The 21,628-nt window shown below is 41.8% G+C and overlaps 1 protein-coding gene across 21 annotated transcripts in view; it reads right to left on the reverse strand.

Moving 5' to 3' along the window:
- The window catches only part of tcf7l2 (transcription factor 7 like 2), a 107,849-nt gene extending 90,366 nt beyond the window's left edge, over positions 1 to 17,483 (reverse strand). For 5 of the 21 annotated variants that reach the window (XM_023340518.1, XM_023340515.1, XM_023340520.1 and 2 more), the window contains exons 1-3: positions 16,782 to 17,483; positions 16,572 to 16,638; positions 16,255 to 16,379 (exon numbers count right to left, since the gene is read on the reverse strand). In XM_023340518.1, coding sequence (XP_023196286.1) covers positions 16,255 to 16,379; positions 16,572 to 16,638; positions 16,782 to 16,970 — 381 coding nt within the window. In that variant the 5' untranslated portion in view covers positions 16,971 to 17,483. The remainder of the gene's footprint in view (positions 1 to 16,254; positions 16,380 to 16,571; positions 16,639 to 16,781) is intronic. The other 16 variants (XM_023340514.1, XM_023340512.1, XM_005794560.2 and 13 more) reach the window with 6 other exon arrangements.
- Positions 17,484 to 21,628: the final 4,145 nt, after the last annotated feature.

A 21,628-nucleotide genomic window follows, 5' to 3' on the forward strand; every position in this document is an offset into this window, starting at 1 on the left:
GGCGTGTGCGTGCGTGTGTGTGTCATCGCGGTACTACAGAGGTTTTACTTCCTCTTCTCAGCATGGTGTGTGTGAAACCGCATTAGGTTGCATAGAGGATAAAGCACAAAAACCGCACATCAACATCCAACAAGTTCAACACACGCTTACTCAAAGACTCATTAGCTCCTCTATCTTCCCCTTGTCTTTAATGTCCTGTGCACAGCGCAAAACAACCAGATCGGGACCGAAATCCAATCATGTCAGGCTCACGTGAGAGCTGAGGAGAAACAGGCCCTGGAGTCTCTGGACTCTGTCCAAGGGAAACCAAACCTCAGGAGCTCAGCAAACCACACATAAAATCAGCAGTCTCTATCCAGCCTACCATGACCCCAGCAGCACACACAAAAACACAAAAACACACACTCTTTGACCCAAGTCTATACTCTCCCGGTTACAGTGCCTGCACACAGGGATCATGCCGACCTAAGCGGGGAGACTCTGGAGTTACCAAATTGAGCGAGGCTTGGCGACTTGGGCTTTGACGTGGGCTCGTTGGTGTGTGTATGCATGCAGGAGACAACCATGCTGCCACTTAAGCTCAGCTCACATCAGCCTGTGCTATCTTTAGCAGCTGGGTTAAACTTTTAAAACGGCACAACAACTCTCACCCCACCTCCTACCGAGCCAGAGTTCCCCTCACTTCAAGCAAGACAGCCTGGCTCTTTGGCAGCGGCTGCCCACTGGCCACAAGGTCACACGATTAATTACACAGAAAGTGGTAATCTCACCAGACAGATGGCAAGCAGGCCGGAGCTCAATTACTTTATGCCCAATTGAATCATTACTTATGTTATTTACCAAAATGCGGCACAGTGAAAAACACCGCAAAAACAGGATTTGAGATGCGTCAGGCAGGAGGTGGGAGGGTTGGGACAGAGAGGCAGATGTACTTCCCAAGCAACTGTGACTCGGATCAAAAAGCGTGAAGACTACAAGCATGACTCTGTTAGCTTTTGGGAAAAATTGGAAGTTTAATGCAGCGGTGCTGAGTGCCAGAAAAAACAGATCTTTTCTTTTCTGAAAACCAGAACTGGTACAGAACATCGGCCCATGTGGAAACAGACGGCTCCCGGCAGCTCCGCTGAGGAAACCGCATGACAAGGGCAATTTAAAATGTTAGGAAAGTGTCTGTTTCTTAAAAGAGGGTCAGGAAAAGAAGAGAGGGCGAGAAAGAGACAAAAAGGCAGGGCTCTGGTTTTCCAGAGTTTTCTTTTCCTCTTAAGGGCGACTGGTTCAACATTGGGAAAGAAACCCTGCAGGCTCGCCTCTTTTCCTGAAAAGCCATGAACGGCAAGTGCGAGCAGTCTCATCTCTACATTCACCCCAGTTCCCTGTAGATGCCTTCCTCTTCGCTCATCGTTTCTTCGCTCATCCTGCCAACGGCTTCTGTGAACAATTAGAGGTTGAGTTTCCCAGCGTTTATGACCGCAGCATCGCTATCTCTGGCCAGGAAGCTCAGCTGGCTCACAGCGAGAGACAAGATTCCCCCTCAAGTTCAGGTCTGACGTTCAGCGGGGCGTCTGCCGGCCTGTTTATGATTTACCACAGCCACAGACCTAAATGATGGCAAAATGAGTGTGCTGACTCGACTCGTAAATGTCAAACGTGAAAGATCTCTGAATGGGGGAGGACTAGCTAGTATTTCTCTGCCAATCGTCAATTGTCAGAGAAATACTAGCTCAACAAATGAATGTTCCAAAACACAGTTTTCAAAGACGTGCATATAAAAATAGTCCATGGTTGCTTAAAATTAGCTTTGAAAAACTGCATGGGAGAAAGGGTTGGGAGTTCATTCCTATCAGGAACACAGATGCAGATCATGTATATACCTTGATCCCAGTCGGAAAGTCCCTACTGAATACCTGAAATTGCATCACAATATCTCTGCTACTTAGATACAGGTGGGAAATTTTTCAAAGCTCACTGAAACAAAAGTGTAAAAACCTGTTGCGTTTATCTTGTACAACTACTGATTATAACAAATCTGAAAGTCCTCTTCTGACTGGGAACAGTTTAGAGGCCCGTTTTCCCAATTGTAAAATGATATCCAGGATCACTGAGAGCACTTCCAAGATTTTTTCCCCCTGTCTGAGTCAGGGTGAGGAATTCCACTGGCTAATAGATGGTAGACAGCAGTTGTTCTCCCATGGGGTGAGAGAGGGGCGGCAGTAAGCACTTGGGAAGAAACTCCTAGGCAAATCTGGAGAATGCGATGCCAAGATCTGCAAATTTGCAGCTCAAGATCTTGGATATTGAAGAATTCATGTTTATCTCAAACGGTGGGGGGAAAAGTTGTGAATCTTGTCTGAGAAGAACTTCCAAACTATATAACCTTTAAACAGAGAGAAGGACACTGGTTTCCTGCTTCATTGATCAGTTGTGCTTTTGATCAGTATGGAAAAAAACAATCTAATGCAATGAAACAGATTTTAGATGTTTACACATAAATACTGAGAGATTTATATTATTGCAATGACAAAAAGTAGGGTCATCTACTGCAGTTTGTCATTGCAGAGACAGATGAATGAATGTGTTTTATTGAATTCCTTCTGTCCAAGGATTCTTGTTGATGCCGTCTGCCAGTGGCCCACACATAACCGTGGACCGTACAGTCTTCTCCCCCAGCTGCTGTGCGGCAGGCATGGGTGGCACCTGTCTTTAAAAAGCCTTGGCATTCACTCCGACTCCGGTTTCTTGAGGACGACTGCCTCGTAGTCAGGTGACACATGCTAACGTGCACTTTCCCTGACACGGATCACAATCCGACCAACTAAACAGAGAGGCACTCGAGCACGATGGCAGCCACTTAAACAGCTTTGGCTTTGCAGCGAGGGAGGTCATATTCTCTCACTTCTCTCTCTCTCTCCCACTTTCTGTCTGATAGAGAAACCCTGCCCATGATTCAGGCTGTGGCTTGAAGCTGTAAACCAAAGCTTCCCTCAACGCCTCGCACCCGCCCGGCTACACTCTAACCACTGTTTTTGCATACCACTCAGCTTGTGTAACCATTCAGTGGGTTTTGAACCACCAAAACAATGGCTGTTTAACAGACCAGGCAGGCTAAAGTGATCTAATGTCAGTGTGCCGTGATCTTTAACAGATACAAGGAACCCTAGTAAAAACCACTCAAAGCATTAAGAATAAAATTTAGGGCATTCAATGTCAGTGTTATTTACTACTTAGTGAATCAAAGCTGGAAGCTGAAATTGCTTGGGTCTAGCATGGGTACACCTGCTGCATAAAAAAAACAGTCATTTAACTTGGGGTGGTTGTGATGGTGGTGAGCTGGGAGGTTGCTGACAGGACCTGATTGAGCTCTTGGTATGGCAAAACACTCTGGCACTCACTCTGCTGCCCAGCAGACCACAGCCACGTTTCCGCACCTCATTTGCAAAGCAATTCTGTTTCCCTCCCACTCGGTGCGCTCAGTGAATCTTTTTGTCATTTCTACAAGCAGGCTCCATTGGCCTTGTCCACTGAGATGCCAAGCATCATGGAGTTGGGAAGAGAGTGCAACCGGGTCTCAAGGAGACTGCTCCGCATCCTGAGAGCATCTTCACTTGAAGCCCCCTCCTCCCCTCTATCTTACTGGTCCAACACACACTCATCCATTCCCCTGCCTGACTAATGTGCCCTGACACTCGTACATCACCCGTAAATTGGCCAAATGAATTAACCACGGCCCCTGCTTAGCTTTACGGGCTTTAAATTGATTTTCTCCTTTCCAGGTCTGTCCAATAATTGCATTTATCCATCTTGTTGAAGCCAGGTTTACACACCCGCACAAAGATCATGCCAATCCCCCGGATACATTTTCCGCTCTGGTGGCAAGAGTGTGAGAGATTTGTCATTGGATCATAACAGGTAATTCAAACAACAATTAGCCTGACACCGCCATCGTACGTCAATGTCTGGACCCTTGCTGGACAGGCCCTCGCTAAGAGCAATAAGATGCTTTCCACCTCTTCATCTGTCTATGTGTTACCCTCCTCATCTGTCTCGGAGTGACGAACAGAGCCCTATAATACTTCTTTTATCTACAATTCAAGCCTCCAGGTTAAAACAGCAAACACCCACAGCAGGGAAGAAAGTAGCAGCTACAAGGTCCAGTTATTCACAGACTGATTCAGACCAAAAGAAGCAGAGCTATGAGCATCAGTGGGGGTCATCTCCACACTTGTGAGTGTTTGAACAGAAGTGCATTAAACACTGGAGGAGGGGGTAAGCGGGCAATGGACAATTCAGCTATGTAAACATGCAGCAACTTCCTTCCCTCCAGTCCTTGAGGCCTTGCACTGAGACAAGTCACTGTTCAAATAGCACACACAGCATTCCTGTGCCTGGGCCCCGGCCAGCTGCTGCATCCTAACTGCAGGCTGGCCTGCCCGCCTGAGCAGAGACAGACACAGGCCTTACACCGGCAAGGGTCATCCACAACAAACAAAGACCTTTTATACACATCCAAGCCTAGATTCATCTCCTGGAAAACGCTCCCGAGGGCCTGGGATGCTAACTGCTGGTAATTGCTGACCGATACGGTCCGGTGGACCTCCCAAGGAAGAGAGATTAGTGAAAATCATCCCAACCCTGAAGGATCCTTCCTGAAACTGCTTGATTCCATGTATAATGACAAAGCTGGAAATTTATCTTTATTATTTGAAATATGCAAAGCAAGGCAGACAATAAAGATAGAGGAAGCAGTAAAGAGGAGATAAAAAAGCCTCCTGGTTCTAAAGTGCATGGTGACGTGCATCACATGACACAAAGGCCATGTCTGTTTAGCGATGCTCGTCTCCACCCTTAACTTTCATTATAACTGCTCCACGGAACTTGACCTTTGGCTTACTTACCAAGGGACAGTAAACACCTTTATGTGAGAAAGCAGATTCAAAAAGGGTCTAAAACAAAAACAATACAACGGACTACTTTAGTATTTTTAACCAAACTGAAAAACAATCTTAAAAAAACCCTAAAATCTAAAAACCTAAACTGATCAAACAATCAATATGTTTTATTTTTGTTTCTCATTTACACCACCTGCACACTTCTTGGCAGCCCAAGCAAAAATGTGTAAAAACTGCATCAGGATAGTTTCACTGAAAATTTCACCTGAACTAAGGATATTATTTTTTCAGTAAATCAAAGGCTCCACAATTATTTGCACCCATACCATTTCCAATTAAATAAATATGGCTTTGTAATTTATAATAAAGTCTTGACTTTAATAAGTGATGTATGGATCTCAGTGTCACTGGTGTGTATATTTGAAGCCAGAGGCAAGTTTTGCTTAGCTATTCTTCGAAATGTGAAAGATGACAGAACGTGTCATTCACGTAAATCAGGAAGGTGCTGATCTTAGATGTGGCTATATCTACAGCAAAAGCTTATAATAACCAGAACTGTGATAAACAAGGCCGGACAACTTGATAATAAATAAATAAGTAAAATATGAAAAGCGTGTTGCCCAAAACACTAAGCACAACTATCAGTTCCGGTAATGCTAAAGCATTACACCAAAACTCAGTTTTCAAAGTTAGCAAAAATGGTAAAGAGCTGAACAAAAAATTAGCTCCACTATTAGCGTTAGTGTGCCTACCACCACTGTTAAAATGTATTTTAAAATTTTTATAAACATTATTGTCAGGGACTCTAATAAATCTGGAGGGTGTCAGATTTCTTGTAGATCCCAATATTCAGAGATCCCCATTAGTTACTTTGGTGGTTTTCATGTCAAATCTGAGGTCTTAATAAAGGGACAGTTAGTGGGGAATCTGCTGGAATAAGACTTTTATTCCACTCAGGCTCAGGACTCATCTTTCAGAAACCAGAATGTAAAATATTCACTCTGATGTTCGCCTGAGCCAAAGCATGTAAATTTAAGTTCTGGAAACATGTGCTGCACCAATCTGTGTTTAATGTTTAACACAGAGATCTAGTGAATCAGCTGTCATTCATTCAGGCTTGGTTTTTATTACGCGATGGCTCCAATCACAGTTTTCCTCATTCTGGACACAGTCTCAGCTGCCAACTGCGGGTCATTATTCCAATCAAACAGCAATTTCAGGGTAGCCAGATTCCATTGTTTTCCGCCTCAGCAATGCCACATTTCCTGTTGTCTATGTGTTTGTCTCCCACTCCACTTGGTTGGTTTTCCACCTGCAAGTCCATCTCTGTGCATCCCTTCAGGCCGGACAGCAAGGGCCACTCATCTCACCTCGGGACAGTTGTCCAAACAAGATGCTCCTTTCACTCCTGACCCCTCGGGGGAGAATGACAATTGACAATTCACTTCCACGAGTCAATTTGTTCACTTTCAGAGTTGACCCTGAGCGCTGCTGTCACGCTGGCCTCTAACCGCGGAGCACTGAATACACAATGAGTGGGTGCGGGTGACAAAAGCCAGGGGAAAATCTAAATTATATAATTATATTCCAAAGTAAGACTTCAAAAGTGGAATGAAAGGAGAGGAAATAAATTGAATGAAATGGTTTAAAATTTTTATTAGCAGTCGTTTTGCTCAATGCTGGGTTCTAAAACACAACAAACCAAACTAAGCATGTGCGGACGTGACAGCCTCTTCACATGACATGTTATTTAGTGCTGTACACAAGTTGACAGCTGTCTTTTTATAAGAGGCGCTTTATTATTGTGTGTAAATAGGTTTCTAACAGCTGGTTAAAGAGCTCACATGGGAATTTACTCTTAATCTGTTTTCCATTGGAATTGGTTCATCAACCAGAGGGGGGGTGAGAAGAAAAATCCAGCACAGTTCCACATTGCAAGGGTAAAGGGGGGTTCATTTTATTAGCCTTGTGCATTTTCAAGTAATCTTGCCAACATTTTTTCTGTTCCAAATCCTGACATAATCCTCAGATTAGTAGATGAAATTATTTCTGCTTGCACCCTTAGAGCTTTACCCTCACCTTTTGCAGCCAGCACCAGATCCACAATTCTTTTTTTTAAAATAAAAATAATGCCACAGCTAAACAAGCGGACGTTCATCTCATTAGCGGACTCCCCTTTTCCTTCCAAAAACCCCACATATGCAACCGCGCTCTCGCTCCTCGGAGCTTATCTGGCCACAATTAAAAGTTTAATTAGTGAGATTAAAAATACATCGACTGGAATTTTATCACCTTAAACTCTGGCCATTATGTGTTTAGCTCACGCTTTTGCCTCTTTCCCCATCTGAGCCATTTGTGAGCAGATTATCTGCATGCTGAAAATCCCCTGGCTGCTTTAAGAGCGGAGATATAAACTGGATACAAAAGAAAACAGTTTTCATAATATGTTGCAGACCCTGTGCGACCGAAGAGACGGTGAATAAACACAATGGCTTGCTAAACTATTCACAACCCTTGAATTTTTTTCACATTTGTCATGTTACGACCACAAACCTCCAGGCATTTTACTAGACTTTATGTGATAGATCAGAACAATGTGGTGCACAATTGTGAAAAAAAGGAAAAAAAAGAAAGCATGGCTTTCACGTTTTTACCATACAAACCTGAAAAGTGTGGCATGATTTGCATTCAGTCACTGTAGGAAAGTGCTGTGCAGTCCCACTACTTAGTAGGATCTCACATTTTGACGCTAACGCTTTAAAACCATAACATTATAATTGTATAATAGTTGTCTTCAATATTTTGTTGCCTAACGAGTTGTCTTCCAGTATTGCCCATTATTAAACTACAACCATCATCAACTACAGCCTTAGGCCGCAGGTCAGTTTTCCTATTCCCCCCACAGAATGATGCTTCCACAACCATCTTTCACTAAATGACAAAAAATATATATATTTTGTCCAATTTGACTTGATCACTATTTCTCAATGTCCTCTACATGGCTTTTGGCAAACTGCAAGGTAACATCTGAAGAAAATGTGTTGCACCTTTATCGGTAGCAGGATGAAGGGAGAATGAATATAAATACATGCCACACTTTCCAGATTTTGAACAATTTTCTATCTGCTTGATTTACTGCTTTGTGTTGGTCCACCACATACAATTAATGTAAGATTTTGTTTGCAACAAACAATTTCAAAGTTATGAGTTAAAAATGCTTCCAATTTTATGTACAAATTCTAATTAGTTTGTAAGGTAAGAGGGTAATTATGCTTCACAGAGCCAAAAAAAAAAAAAAAAACGGCAGATAAAAACAAGTGAAAAGGGTATTAAAAGATGAAATAAGCATGAATGAGATTCTTCCTCCTCGATATTATGTTCCAGGGCATTTTTACCGCAACCGTAACAGGCTGGTGTACCACAGGTGTTCCCTGCACACTGGCACAGCTAGTCATTATCTGGCCCAATGTGATCATTAAGAGCTGAGATGGCAGCGTGGCACCTCCTCCCCGTGTGCGCAGACACATGCATAATCTGAGGGGAAAAAAAAAAATCTCCAAAGGAGACTCGAGGATTCTTTATCAGTTGTTGTAATAAAAATAGTTGCGAGGAGGAGGAAGGGAGAAGGTGGGGGGCTTCCTTTTTCAGTGAAATTCATGTCAGTGCTGGTGCTCTTTGACCCCTTCCAAACACACTCTGCAGTCCAAACAGAAGGCCTACGCTACCGGAATTCCTCCAGCATCACGGCGGCCCCCCGCACCCGGAGCTTTTAGGGTAGCGTTCATTCTGACGATGACGGCGGTGGGAAAGAGAAACGTGGAAGCAAAGCGGGAAGTGAAGGAGGGTCGGTAAGGAGGAGGGGTGGGGGGGGGCGCATTCAAAGGCAGAAGCCACACACATGAACACATGCTCGGTCGTCAAGCGATGATTGAAAACTGAACTCTCCTGTTCCAATCCCTCCTCTTTCCCGTTTTCTTCTCCTTCGCACACAGGAAGATAAATGTGAAGCCCAGGGGCACTATTGTTTGGACATCTAACCAGGAACTGTCGCTGCTCTCATTGCCCTGGCATTAACAGCAATTATGCGGTCTATTCAGGCGGCTTTTGTGCGTCCGACCCCCGAACCCGACCCCCCCCCCCCATACCCAACCGTGGGCCCTTCACTCACACACGCAGAGGCCTAACACACATTTCCCGCTTTTCTCCGCTCCCTCCCACTCCTCTGCTGGTGAACTCATTTGGCTACTGGACCCATCATGAATGAACTTACAGAACTATTCAGGCAGGCAAAAGAACGCACATAGAGAAAGTATTTCTGGACTCGTGTCTGAGCTGAAAGAATGCTTCATTTGAAAGCTGTAAACACAAAGTCAGATGCACACTTTCTGAAAAACAACATTTTTCTTTTCTGTGGGGAAAAAAAAGAAAAAGAAAAAAAAAACAGAGAAAAGTCAGGGTGATAATCTCCCAAAACCAGGTCTAACCAAAACCCCACCCATAACCTTTCCATCTAAAAGAAGTAAATCAATAGTCATTACCTTTATCTTTTCTGTAGATGTAGTGCTGCTGCAGTGCCAATAAATAATATAAAATCTTCAACAATCACTTCAGTTCATCTTATCGCTGTTTTCTGCAAGTTTGCAAAAGGTTAGGCTGATTGGTGCATAATAAAGCCAAATATGTTTAAAATGTTATATCAGCCATCGACAATTATTCTTATAAGTCAGCAAAAAATCTTGTTACACAGATGCCAAAGTTTTTTTTTAAATTACATAGAAGTGCTATGGAATTAAATATTGGTGTTTAAAAACTGTTGTTTTCTGACAGGAGGAGGAGCAGGACTGAGTAATAAAGATGTATGAACGACTCCATGTAACGCTATGTTTGATGAGGAGAGGGAGACATGAAAACATAAGCAGAGACGTGTGGGTGGATACCTGGTTGCAGGTGCTACAGCGCTCAGGGAGTAATAAAAACAAACCAGATTAAGCTGAAGAACATAATCAATTTAAATGTCTTGCACCAGTAAAACTTGCAACACAATTTGTTTTGGAGTTTTCTTTTCGGGAAAAAGCAAACACTGATGGATCAGTCTATTTCATTTTTTACGTTTTAGCAAAGTGCAGTTCCGACTAAACGTTTTTTTTATGCTGAAAAATAAAATCGGAAGGATATAGAGGTGATAGTTTTGGTACAAAACTTTTTTCTAAAATATTGGAAATTCGTAACTAAAATTTAAAATGACCTACAGTTTTTCTGAATCTTGAGGTGGGATGAGCCGCTGGAATTTTTTTTTCTGAAGTGACGTGAGCTTAATGTGAAAAGTCTCAAAACCACTGGGACCAACAGCGGCATTGGCATTATTGCTTTTAGCTTAATTTCTTAAAAAATCTTTTAAAAAAATGTAGCTAACACAACAACATTTGAAGAATATTGGTAGTTTTTTACATGTTATTCTAGTAAAAACAGGTTTTTAAACAACTTAATTCACCTTTCAACATAAATGACACAGGTGACCATTAGAGAACAATCTTGTTCCAGTGAAAACTTACTTTGGATTCAGTTCAGTTCAGTAATGCCTTATAAAATGTAGCAGTCAGTCTTACAACAAACTTAAAGAGGCTTCTGATTGAAGACAGCTGCTATATGACAGTCCCATGACTGTCCTGACATGCTAACAGCTCAATATCTGGGCAGCACAGTTCATATTCCACAGTAACATGTCCTGGATGAAACCATCAGCTGTTGGCTAGCTCTGCTAGTCCACCTCATCTGCTTTAGCCACTCCTCTTTCAATCTCTGTCTGGCCGTTTGGTTAGAAAGCCGATCAGTGAGATGTTGGAGTAGGGGATATGACGCTTGCCCGTTTGAACTTCCTCCTTCTCTCTGCTCTTTGATCCTAAACATTTCTATATTCTCTTCACTCTATTTATTCCTATATAGCACCAGTTTCTGGTTATTTTTTATTTAGTGATAATCTATAAAAAGACGTAAAATGACCTACTCTGAGTGAGGCAAAGAGAACATGTTTGATGTGTTTTTTTAAGGCATTGCTTAAGAAGATGGTTTGAAAGGACTGGCAACACCTGCACAGGTATCAGGGCCTCCTAATAACAATCCACAGTCCTCCAAGTATGTACGATTTTTAGCACGTTCACCATTTATTCAAAACACACATTTTCTTGAGGCAAAAAATGTAATTAAAGATAGATGTGCTGTCAAAGCTTCTGCTCTTGGATGTAAACGTGTTGGGATTGTTTTAGACCCTATACAGCTGGATATAAATTGGACATGATGTGAAACTAATTTGATTCAACATCTGTTGTAATTTGGTGTAACACAAATAAAATGAGTTGGAACTGCTGACTAACGAGAAGCGGTAAATAAACACAACACCTATACACAGATCTAGCTGGTCGCGACATGCTCACATGTGCACACAGAATCGTTTTATTTCCATGTTCGATGGAGCACCCACCCCCCACTCGACCCCCACCCCGAGCCCCGAGGGCCACGGCAATGCTACCCTATATTTAACAGATGACACAAGTTGCATTCCAGATGTACAGTGCTATCTTTGTGTTTCGCTCTATAGAAATTCACCGAAGAGGCAAAGGAGAAAGCAGAAGAGGAAGAGGGTTACGCTCACTCTTAACGGGGGGGAGAAAGGGAAAGAGACCCCAATGCACAGCTGCTTAACTAACTAATGCTTTCCACTCCCCCCCCCCTTCCTCTCTCACTCAGATACAGAAAAGCAGAGCAGGCTCACTGACAGAAACAAGGAGAGATACAAAAAGGTGAAAATGGATTTGTTCATTTAAAGAATAATTCGTTTGACCGGCCTGCGCTCTGTGTTAATGAGTAACAGGCGTAATCTGTCACACCGCAGTCAAAATTAGGCCTCAGATTAGCAGCTATTGCATTAAAAACCCTGAAGTCAGTGATTTAATTTAAAAGAAAGAAAACGAAACAAAACAAAAAAAAAAAAACAGGAGGTCCAAACCAGACTTGAGTGCAGCTGCTACACCCAAACGCGGCTCGCAGTGCCACCAGGGAGCCACTGCTCCCTTCGCACTAGTTTAAAATCTGATGAGAAACACACCCCGCTAGGTTTTTTTTTTTCCTGCCTCCGTGTTGTTTTGAGCAGCCAGACAGATCAACGACGTGCTGACATCATCGGCATTAGACAATTAAAGCCCCACTTATATTTTATATTTTCCACACACACATGCACACACACGTCCTCTGTAAATATTTACAGCATAAATATTTTTATTCCCATTCATTCGCTAACAAAACCTCACTGTACTGACCCCCCTCCCGCCCCGCTCCACCCCTCCTCGCCGTCCCTACATCTGCGATTCATTGACTTTACAATTTACCACATGTCGAGATGGGAGAGGTCGAGCCTCGAACTGAATCACGGCGCAAATATGCGAATGATTTATTGTTTTTCAAAAAAATAAAAAAATAAAATAAAAACCCTGGCCGATTTAGAGCAACACCACTTCTTTTTTTTATTATTCCAGAGCCTTACTCCTATTGGCAGACCATGAACAATTACAGTTTGGACTAATTAAGCTCCGAGAATGTTGCTGCGCACCGCTAATGTCAAGCAGACCCCAATTTCAATTTAATGGTGCCAAACTTTGCTTCCCAGCTCCCTCCCACTTCCAGCTCTCCAACTTAACTCCTTAAATCCAAAGCAGATTGTACTTTTTTATGGGTGTTTATTAAGTCGAAGAAAATAAATAAAAAATAAGGACCTTTTTTTTTTTCCCCCTCTTATGCCCGCACAGAATGAAGAGAGAAAGAGACAGAGACAGGAGGAGAGAGGGAGAGGAGGTGGGGGTGGATCGGAGAGCGGGAGCTGCTTCCGCCATACTTTGTAAACAAAAGTGATTTGCAAGACAAAAGGAGCGCAACCTTCCGAGTAAATTCTGCAGCTCGGAGGGGAGGGAAAAAAAAAACCCAGCAGCAACGTTGTGCCATAAAAAAAAAAAGCCCCGCGGACACCAATTAGGCCCGATTAACATGTAAAGCCAATTTGATAAGGTGTGGGCCCTATCCTCTCAAATCCGCATTAAAACCCATCTTTTCCTTCTCGTTGCAGCCAAAAATTCCATTCATACCAGCCAAACACACATAATCCATATGATATGCCATTGTTATGCTTATGTTGCTCACGTGTTGTTGGAAAGATACGGTCTGCTGTCACTTTATTACAGATAAGGCCACACCAATACGGTACGGCACAAAAGGAGGTGTTACATTCACTTAGAATTATGTTATTTCCTATTGGATGAAAATTAGTGAGGGTGAGTTGGAGTGGATTTAGTAAAAAAAAAAAAAAAAAGGAAAAAAAAAACAAAGCAAAGGAAGCCTTTTTACCACTTTCAGCAAGAGTCTTTATTTTTTCATTTCAGGTAGCGTTTTCATCCCCCCCACTTCCACAAGTCTGCCCAACCTCTACTTGTTCTTTTATAAACTAATCGTAATTACATGTCGAAACTCAAAACCCCCGCCAAATGTCTCAGCGGGCACGGAGAAATACGGAGGGCCAGGAGTGGCGTTAAATATCTTAACATTCATAAGTCCAAGAGGCACTTAAAAAAAAAAAAAAAGAAAAGAAAGCAGGGCGGATTTACGGCTCGAAGCAGGAGAGCTGGCCGCCCAGATCCCCCCCAATTCTTCCCTCCCTCGGCCTCAGCGTCTCCAGACCTGTTGAGGTGTGATGTTAGCCCACATCACCGGAGTTAACCCGCCAGCTGCTTCTTCTTCTTCTTTCGTTTTTTTTTTATGTTCTCCCCTAGAAGCCCCTGCGTTAGCAACGGCAGGAAACAAAAGGTGAACGCGAAAGGAGATGGAAAACCGGGGGTTGAACTTGGCAGGCCACTTCCCCAATTCAACCTGCACCCAGTGATTCAGCAGGCCTTTGTGTGGGGGGCTTTAGGGAGGAGGGGGCAGACCGCTGGGAGGAGGAGACGAGAGGAGGAGAGCTTTTAAAGCCCGGGCACAGCTTCATGTCAAATTGCTTAAATGATCCTAAATTGTGAGCCTCCTCGGATTTAGGTGGTAGGAAAAACAAATTCTCGCCGGTTATGGCTCCCAGAGGTCAGGCGGCCTCATGCAGGAATTCTTTTTTCCCGCCTCTTGGGTCACGCAAACACAGAAATAACACAAACAATTTAAGATGTCCGAACAGATTAGGGGAAATGCAGTCTGGTGGATGTGGAGGAGGAAATATTTTCAAATTCCAATTTAAACATCTGTTTAAATCATTTCAATTATATTCAGCAAACACACATCGCCGAGGAAAGCGAAAGGGAACAGATATGGAGGAAAAATCCGAGAATCAAAGGCTTCTTATGACAAGACAGTCTCATTCTAATAACACCGGCAGCAGTCATATTCGGAGCCTAACGTGACATGTTAGGGAGGAAGACAGCTAATCAATGTTCAGGTGAATTATTTATCCCGGCTTTAAATTTAATAGATTTATATTACAGCCACCGCCGACTTCAAAAGCTCCAGCAGCTCGGACACACAGGGCGCCGCAGTCGGAGGGGGAGCCGAGGCGAGGAGGTACAGTAAGAGCCCGAAAAAAAGAAAAAAAAAACCTATTCAGGTGCGTTCGTTGTGATTATCGGTTTTAATGTCGTGTCACTGCGTGCAAATAAGCACCTCGTCTTAGTTTTGCTATGATGACATAGGTAATAAATCACAGCGCACAATTTAAAACAAAAACAAAAACAAACACACCCTTCCTTTTGTCAGTTCTGTGTGAAAATGGGAGATTCATGGGCAGGATGAGCAGAGCAAAGGTGGATCGCGTCTCAAAGGAGCATCTCTTTAGATGCATTGCAAAATGTGCTGTTTTATCTAACTGTTGCATGATGGCAGCAAGCGCTCGCCAAGCTGCAGGACACATTGCTGTAATATTCATAAAGAATAAAAAAGCTGCTCTATTGAAACAAGGAAGTCCTTCACTTCAAAATCAGCCTCGACGCTGTGAATGCGAGTTTGTGTCAGAGCCTGATGATGAGAGTAACGAGTGACTAATTCCACATACCAGCCGGCAGCATTATCGAGGCTGACAAAATGTGCTCTCCTGTGCGGAAGACACTCACACACACACCCTCACACACACACACACACGCACACACCATCACATAAAGAGATATGAAGACATGGTGGGCAGCCTCACGTGAGACCACGGGCAGAAATTGTGTCAAGCACAAAAGAAAGCATTATGTGCCAAGGTGCGAGTTCATTTTTCAAGGCGTGCACAACAAAAACCAAAACCATGGAGGTAACGAATATCAGTTAAGTAGTTGAGTAATTTCCTAGAGCCTGGTCTTTGCCTTAACCTTGTAGAAAGAGATGACAGGTTCCTAAAGCACAGCAACGCTTCAAAAAAAAAAAAAAAAAAAAAAAAAAAAAAGAAATTATGCTGCTCATGGTTTGTCTTTGGCCCCATGGGACCAGCTGAGCTAAATGAGTGAGGGTGCATAATTACAACAGGACTGATTGTGTCAAAATAAATAACATGAATTTGTTTGGTAACAGAGCTTTAAATGATTCTGGGTTTAAAAAAGAAAAAAGGCAGCAGATTCCTTTCGGGAAGCAAAAGCGGTAGCATGCAAAATGAAGCAATCACTAGTGTTAAATAAATCACAACCTAAACAGTAAGCTTGCATTTAATACCAATACCTTACACATTGATTTTTTTTTGTTTTTTTTTTGTTGCAAAAAGTCAGCATGCAACTTAAAAAATTTATCCATGCAAATCCCTCTCAAAGGCTTATTTGCATATTTGTTGCTTTTTAAAAACACTGTTCCGTGTGTTAGAGAGCCTGTGTAAAAGTGCAGCTCCCTGTAGTGTTAGTGGGGAAATAAAAAAAGGGCATTTTTGATGAGGCCATGCAAACACAAATCAGTTGCATTATTTAGGAGGAAGGGGGTGAGGGGGATCACGCACTTTTAACCTAATTTTAATACAACACGGCCAAATATTGTTATTAAAAATAAATAGAAAAATACAATACATTTAATTGAACAAAACATTTCACTCAATTTCCCCTAACATTTATGACTTCAATTTATTTCTTTAATTCTTTAGCACAGTTAGCATGTTAGCATCCATGTTCAGGAGCGCGGTGCTGTACACTTCAGGAGGAGTTGGAAAACTTGGCTTCCACAATTTATCCCCCCCATTTTTTTCAGCTTTATTTGGGTGACAACGCTGTTTTGGAGCCTCGGTGTGTGTGTGTGTGTGTGTGAGAGAGAGAGGGAGAGAGAGAGTGAGAGGAAGAGTGTGTGAGGAGTGTGTGTACAGATATCCAGCTGGTAAAATAAGTGAACTTACTGTGCGTGCTGTTGGAGAAAGTGATCCGTTGGGGAGGTAGGGGCTGGTGAGATCGGGGATCATTATAAACGGATAGCCCGGGTACGGTGGGCTCTTGAACAGCCCTCCATCTTGCCTTTTCGCAGCTAACATGGCGGGGGGTGGGGGGAGAAGAGGAAAACTTTTAATAAACTGGCCTTGGAATGTGTTTTTTTTTAATCGTTGGAAATTGTATTTGAGGAAGAAGGCTGCAGCAGACTCCTTCCTCTGTTAAAATCACATAATGTCATGGTTGAGAAAAAAAAAACAAAGATAGGATATTAAAGCAAGAAACTCACCCTCTTCTAAACTTTCCCTTGTTTTGTCTCTGAAAGTTTCAGATCTAGGCGGAGGCCGTCTTTCCGCCTTGAAATGCAACGAAACACAAGGATTGCGTTAAAGTTATAGGGGGCTTTCATGGTGAACTCTATCAAAGTGTGCTAAGAAATGTAGGCCACCCCCTCAAACATGTAATGCGAACTTAGCGGAGCCGATCGATCCGAACTTACCTCCGAGTCCGAAGAGCTGTTCTGATTCGTTTCCGACTCGTTTACGAGCGAAGATTTGACGTCTGCTAAATCCCTTTCTGCCGAGGAATTCTCCGAGATTTTCTCCTCCTGCTCCCCTTCGTCTTTGAACGAAATCATCTCATCGTTTGCGCCCAGATCGTCCCCTCCACCGCCGTTGAGCTGCGGCATTTTTCCCCCGAGCAGAAGAATCGTTCTCGGGTCGAAAAAAAAAACCACCAAAAAGTTTCAAACCCTTGATCTCTGCGAGCTCGAAAGTCCGCGAGTTTTAAGTTTTCGGGGGGGTTTTCTTTTTAAAAGAGATGGTCTTCGTATTGGCGTTTTCCAAAAGCTCTGGTATATAAAACTCAAAAACACAAGGGGGGGAAAAAGAAGGGGGAAAAATGTTGGCAGAAAAATGGGGAAGCCGGAGAAGGAGCCGAGCCGCTCGGATTGAGTGAGTTGAAGTTGGTCGGAGTGGTTTTCAGTTCAAAGGCGGCGCTGATTGACAGATAGAGAGGGATGGAAATAGAGAGAGTCTGGATTCGGGATTATTGACAGGGAGAAACACACAAGAAACTAATGAGATTCAAACAGGGAGGGACTTGAAGTGACGTTTTCATAAATAGGAGGAAAAAAAAGAGAGAGAGAGAGAGAGAGTGAGGGAGAGTAGAGGGAGTGCTGGTTGGAGGAAGCCGGCTGCAGCGAAAAAGCATGTGAGGAGTGAAAATGCCAGTTTGGGAGTAGGACAGCGATGGTAAAATAGCAGGAAGATATAGGAGTTGCTTGCAAATGTGGATTAAACGCACATATGGGCGGTCTCTCAGCGCGAAAAAAAAGGAAGCAATGAAAAGAAGGTACTTTTATGGAGCTCCAAAAGTGCCATAATTATATAAAGAGAAAGAATAAATGAAAGATTTATTCCTGAAATGTCAGTTTTTGAAATGGCTCACCACGCAGGGCGGTATGCCAGGAGGGGCGGCACAAGCCTGCCTTCCCTCCCCCCAAAACTTAAAGCAACAACAGTAAACCCTGTTGACAATAACTCAGGCTTTTAATGACATTGAAGGAATGTTATGAAAGAAGCATTAATTCAATTCATCAAGATACACAGGAAGAGGTTGTTAAAATAAGCAAGACTTTTTTTTTTTTTAATTTGTAGCTCTGATCACAAATGGCTGACTTCCTGTTGGGTTTAGGGTAAGAATTCAAGAGATTGTTTTTTAGTTCAACCTGCCAAGATCTACGTGTAAATTTTCATAGCTCTACATAAAATCGATATGAAGGAAATTCCCCAATTTCTCGATCACAAGAAAGTTGTGGATCCCCCTTTGTTTACACTGTAAGAAAAGATTTTTCTACTTACGACACTATAATTGGTATGTAATTTAAATCCAGAAGAAACTGGACAATAACAATATAGACGTCCAAAAGTACCACAAATTTAAAGAAATAAACAAATCAATGACTACCTTATTATGCCATTACTCATTTAACAAAATAGATAATTTATTAAAAGTACATAATACAGTACATATTTTGATTATAAAACGTATTTTATTTTGAGAATAATGTGTGGTTATTGCATGTTTATTGATTTGATGGTTATCAAATAAAAGATGGAGCTCCAAAAGTGGAACAGTTCAATCAAAATAAATAATTCACTGATTATATGAATATAATTAATTATTTTGTCAAAGAAAAATGTGCAAATAACAAAGACATATATTTAACATGATAAATATATCCACTTTAATTACGGGTCATTATTCTTTTAATTCATTCACAGTTCTGTGTAATAACGCTTACAGGGGCAGAATGTTTTTTTTGTTTGTTTTTTATTAATAGATGTTCAATAAGTGTTCAATTTATATATTAAAAACATAACTAGAACCCCATATATATCATGTAAGTTATTTTTGTTATTTTATCATCTTCTATATGATGTTTTGTGTTTTTTATGTTAAGTACCTACAGAAACCTCAGGTCCTTTTTTTATTACATTTCCATGCCAGATATAAGATCAAGCTTAAAATATATTCTTCTAATTATCTCTTAATTTCTAATGTATTTCAGTAACTGTCACACCACAACAAACCGGTATGACATAGATACTGCAGCATTTTGTAATACTTTTTTAGGTGAAGTAATTTCTAGAAATGTTTGTAAGGAACTTCCTAGAAAAGAAAAATACAAAGATTATATCAGGGAATAAGAACTGTTTTTCGTGTAATCAATGGTTGTTGATGTGTTTTTAATTATCAATATGTCTTTTTTGTTTTATTTTGCTTTTTTTTTTTTTGCATGGGTAAGGCACCAAAACTGACTCTAGCCCAGGCCCCCAAATTCTCCTCAATCCGGCCCTGGTAGAGTCTAACCTATCAGATTTAGCAGTCAAGGCTATCAATGCTCCAAATATTACAACTGATCTTAAAATGAATTTAAATTATTGCGTAGTCCACTGCGTCAAGACCTGAAATAATTATATGTGGCTTTAACATACAACTCAAAATGTTTGATTAATAGCTTTCAGCTATTAGTATTTTATTATTTGTAATTTTGCTTTAGTTATTACATATTTCATTACATCTTAATAATTATTTGTTAATGCTTTTAGTGATGACATTGTGACACCTTTGGCACTCAATACCTTTGTCAGGTCTTTTGCAATTTATTCCCATCTAGTCTGTCATACACGCGCCAAATGAACTAAATATTACATCTGAATTTTTATTATTTTCCTCCCCCAAATCCTTTCCTTTTTCTTACGCCCACTAAATACTCAAGGCTTGTATCAGAAGCAGAATTACTCTGAGCTGTTTTTAGCAATATCATTTTATCTGCTTTGTCAGCTCCTTAGATCTATTTTTCATTATATTGGCTAATGTTTCCTTAGATCTATTTTTTGGGATGGAGGGTGTTATTGCATCCTACTTTCTTGACAGGTGTGATGTCCTCTGGGACGCACCTGAATTCCTCACTGGCAGCAGAAGACTGAGCTGTTTTTTTTAGTTATTTATTTATTTATTTTATTTTTCCTATTTTTTCCTCTCTCAGCAGCAGCCAGACTGGACACAAATAACAGATTCTGAATTGGATGCTCCATTTCCACGTCTTATTTTAGTCTAGATGAACCTTTAAAAAGGTAAAAAGGAGGGATTTTTAACTGAAGGTTTACAACTAATAGAATGATGTTTTCTATTGGTTATTTTAAAAAAAATTGACATCTCATTAATTGAAGCCAGGGCAATTAATATTTTATGTATCAAATAATAAACAGGTATGGCACAATTATATAAAAAGCAGAAAAATGACAAAGTAGCCATTTTAAAAACACCTTATCTCTATCTGAACTATATGTTAAAATTAATAGCAGAGTCCATGCCTGCTAACCCTGTTAGCTGGAGGTATATATCAGTGATGAGCTCAGCAGCTGTGACTCAGTTACCTTATCTGATCAGTGGGGAAAATGCAGCTTCTGGTATCTGCCAGAAATTTGATGCTGCAATCACACACAACAGCAACAACAACAACAAAAAAATCAATTAATTCAGTTCTAGCTACAAGAAATTGAGCTAAAACATCCAAGCAGGTGACACTTGCAGTCTTGCAAAATCAAGCAGAGCAAGATCAAAACAAGAACACAGAATTGTTGATGAAGAAATATTGTCTGATGCCTTCATGCTGTAAGACGCGTGAAAACTAAATATTATGACACTAATTCCTCTGTATCTGCTGTCAGCGGGGTTGTCAGGGAGCACCGATGGGGAATCATTGTGCACGCATGCAGCAGCAAAATGCTGGGTGTCTGCTCCCAGACGCGCCCAGGCCAGGCAGCTCTATAAAAGCAGACGACTGCGCTCAGTGATCGCTGATGTGCTTTATCTGGATGAGGTGAAAGCAGCGCTTGTGTTGGCTGGCTGCAGCCCAGACAGCAACGTATGGGGAGGGCATGAGGGGAAAAGAGAGAGGGGTTGCAGGCACCGGTTCTCATCCAGTCTTGTTTGTGTTCAGGCAGCTGATGGAGGAAGAAGAGGCACCCTGCTGTTCAGGGGCCCTCGAAATCTGGACCCCGCGCATCCCAGACCAAAGCACAGGGGGCTCCAAGCTGGCCTCCACCCGGATTGCCTCAGCAGGTACCGGAGAGTTTACTGGGGGGCTGGCAGCATGTTATCACGCGTGCCGTGGAGACACCTGCCTCTGATGCCGCCCCAGTGATTCTAATCTACAGAACCCTTTAATAACAAGATGACAGGCTTTGCTGCTGCTGCCCCCACGGCTTGGGATGAGGGAGCAGACGCATGCTCGGCGTCCGTTCGTGTTATTTATGTTTGCTGTGGCTTTTGCATGTTCACCTCTGCCCCTGGTGGCGGCTGCTTGGTAAAAACCAAGGATCCGCCACTCTCAGCTCATGAGGCAACGCCGGCGTCTGGTCCCCTGACAGCCCTGATCATGAATTTACTGATTCCCAGTGAAGCTATCACTTCTTCTGTCAAAAGAAAAAAAAATAATCTAATTTTTAGGTTATAAAATGTAAAACACATGCACCTCATCTAACTGTGTGACCTCACTGAAAACTTTGAAGGGATTTTTGTTCTCTTTGTCCTTCTGAAATGTCAAAGAGAATATATTTGAGCCGTAATTGGTTTTTCCTCAATGCATGTGTTTTTCTTTAGGTAAATAACTTTTCAACATTGTTGAGAGAAATAAAAATATTACAAAATGCTCCAAGGCCTGCATGTCAAATTTCAATCATTATGTAAATATAACTTTGTTCTTTCTATTTTATGTGTTGTTTAGTACATGATAAAAGTGTTTTTTGCTGTTTTTTATTTTTCCTCATTCCTAAA

Source organism: Xiphophorus maculatus, chromosome 10 (assembly GCF_002775205.1).
Source record: "Xiphophorus maculatus strain JP 163 A chromosome 10, X_maculatus-5.0-male, whole genome shotgun sequence".
Lineage (NCBI taxonomy): Eukaryota > Metazoa > Chordata > Actinopteri > Cyprinodontiformes > Poeciliidae > Xiphophorus > Xiphophorus maculatus.